A 2,351-nucleotide genomic window follows, 5' to 3' on the forward strand; every position below is an offset into this window, starting at 1 on the left:
ATGAAACAAGTTACCTCCCTTCTTATAAGCATGAGGATTTACTGTTCAAGCTCGGACTTTCGGATATTAATGCCATCCATCACGCCTAACTTGCCGAACATGCCTAACCGCACGCTAGGATCCTACGATGCATGATCCTAACGGGCTGGGGGGCTAACTGTTGGGGTCAAAAACGGTTACGACGGAATTACCACCCAAAAATCCTCGGAGATCGTATTTCCGAAAGAGATAGTAAAAAGGAAGATGTAACTTTCGTAAAATATAATCAAACACGAAGTTTTTACGAAGAATTTTCCTTGAAGATTCAAACCAAACTAACTAATCATACACACTGTCCGGTCGCTGCGTAGCAACCAAGTCCGAGCCAAAGCTCGGTCGCTTAAAGTTTTCGAGTCGGGTTTTTTTTTTTTGGTTAAAATGTTAAGATCTATAACCAGATTTTAAATTTTACAGAGTTGTGGGGTTCCACTTATTACAAGAAAGGAAAAGAGAGGAAAATTAGACAGGAGAGAGTGAGAGAGAGAAGAAGAGCTCCAACAGAAAAGGGGATGGGGGCGGCCGCGAAGGAATGAAGAGCAGGTGATCGCTAATCATCTTGTCCACGCGTGAGATGGAGGCTTGCTGAGGTGAGGTGGAGTCCATGAAGATTCCGAAGTTCCTTTCTCTCCATAGAACATACGTGATGACTTGTAAGAGAAGCTTCAGAATAGCTGACAGACCTGAGAAGGAACGCAACGGTGCCTGATTCATCGAAAGAACAAGTTCAATGGAATCGCGTACGGACAGCGAAAGAACAAGTGATCATGGTTCTCAATTCCTGATGAACATAAGACACAGTTAAATGGAATCGACAAGCCCCAAGAGGAGAGCATGTCTCTTGTAGGCAGACGTCCAAGGATCGCTAGCCATGTTATGAAAGAACATCTCGGTATTTCCTCTTTGAACCAAACAAGTTTATGCCAAGAGACAGTGGTAGCTCCAACCCGAATTCTATTCCAAGTATCTCTACTTGAGAACCTCGGAAGAAAGTGATCTGTGGCATTCCTCCAAAGAAATTTATCAGCACCTCGCTCAGAAGTTGGAGGCGCCATCATGGATAACACAATTTGCAGCGTTACTGCTTCTTCCGACCTTGCAGCAGGGAGCGACCAATCTCCGTTGACCACATCATCAGACACGAACGCTGAGATAGGAATACGTAGGTCATGGGGACCTGCTTCTCCCAACGCAGTTATCAACGGGCCCAGATCCGACCACCAATCAAACCAAAATGTTGCAGCTCGACCGTGTCCAACTGACCAGCGCAAGAACTCCCGAACCGTATCTCTGATCCCGATCATTCCTCTCACAGTAGGAGAGAGTCTCTGAGAGGTCTGTATCTCCCAATAGCACTTCCTCTTAAACACATTCTCCTTAAGCCATTCCACCCAAAGAGACGAGCCTGTGGAGAAATATTTCCATACCCTTTTCAGTTGAAAGACCTCCTGGAACTCTTCTAGTTTTCTAATTCCAAGACCACCCTCACATTTTGGTTTACAAATACTCTCCCAGCTAACTCTAGCCCCTTGAGCAGAGGAAGTCCTGCTGCCCCCATAGGAAAGCAGAGCAGAGGGAATCATTTTTCGCATAGAAACGCTTAGGGAGATCAAAAACTGAGCTCCAGAAGTTTACCATACCATAGATGACAGAGATAACCATCCTTACTTTCCCAGCGAATGAGAGGCTATTGACTGTCCATGAATTAAGCTTAGATGTAATCCTCTCCAGAAATGGCTGAAGCGTAGCAAAACTGATTCTGTTTGGATCCAGAGGAAGACCGAGGTATCGAGTGGGGAATGAACCTCTCCTAAAGCCTGCCAAGTCACTTATAACTGCTGCTTCAATCTGAGAAAAACCTCCAAAAAATATTTCTGTTTTAGCAGGATTTAACTCCATACCAGTCCACCTTTTAAATTGCGCCATCACCTCTTTTACTCTAGAGACTGAATGAAAAGACCCGTCAGAGAAGACAAGTAGGTCATCAGCAAACATCAAGTGAATTACCTCGGCGTTTGACATAGCGGATGGAGATTCATGCCTTCTTCATCGGCCGCTTTCCCTAGAAGCTTGGAGAGCACTTCCATGATCATTATGAAGAGGTAAGGTGAAATAGAGTCTCCCTGTCGCAGTCCTTTCTGCCCGGGGAAGAAGCCTGCAAGCTCACCATTAATTGCAATAGAGAATCGTGGGGAGGTAATACACTCCTTAATCCAAGTTATGAAGAGCAGAGGGAAGCTTTGTGCCTCCAACAACTTGACAACAAAGTCCCAGCAGACTGTGTCAAATGCTTTTCTTATGTCCACTTTGAGCAT

At 45.1% G+C, this 2,351-nt stretch overlaps 1 protein-coding gene across 1 annotated transcript; it reads right to left on the reverse strand.

Moving 5' to 3' along the window:
• Window positions 1-746: 746 nt before the first annotated feature.
• On the reverse strand, window positions 747-2,351 carry LOC106323691. Its single transcript, XM_013761776.1, has 3 exons — window positions 2,044-2,351; window positions 1,677-1,945; window positions 747-1,441 (listed from the first exon to the last, which is right to left on the reverse strand). Exons 1-3 carry the CDS (start codon window positions 2,349-2,351, stop codon window positions 747-749), a joined length of 1,272 nt encoding a protein of 423 aa, XP_013617230.1.

This window comes from Brassica oleracea, chromosome C2, assembly GCF_000695525.1.
Source record: "Brassica oleracea var. oleracea cultivar TO1000 chromosome C2, BOL, whole genome shotgun sequence".
Taxonomy (NCBI): domain Eukaryota; kingdom Viridiplantae; phylum Streptophyta; class Magnoliopsida; order Brassicales; family Brassicaceae; genus Brassica; species Brassica oleracea.

Bases quoted from the DNA above. Each gene is read 5' to 3' on its own strand.
- LOC106323691 (XM_013761776.1), bottom strand. From the start codon at position 2,351: ATGCTCAAAGTGGACATAAGAAAAGCATTTGACACAGTCTGCTGGGAC. The intron at 1,946-2,043 runs GTAATTCACTTG...GCAATTTAAAAG, and splicing joins CCGCTATGTCAAACGCCGAG to GTGGACTGGTATGGAGTTAA. The intron at 1,442-1,676 runs GTATGGTAAACT...ATTTCTCCACAG, and splicing joins GGTTATCTCTGTCATCTATG to GCTCGTCTCTTTGGGTGGAA.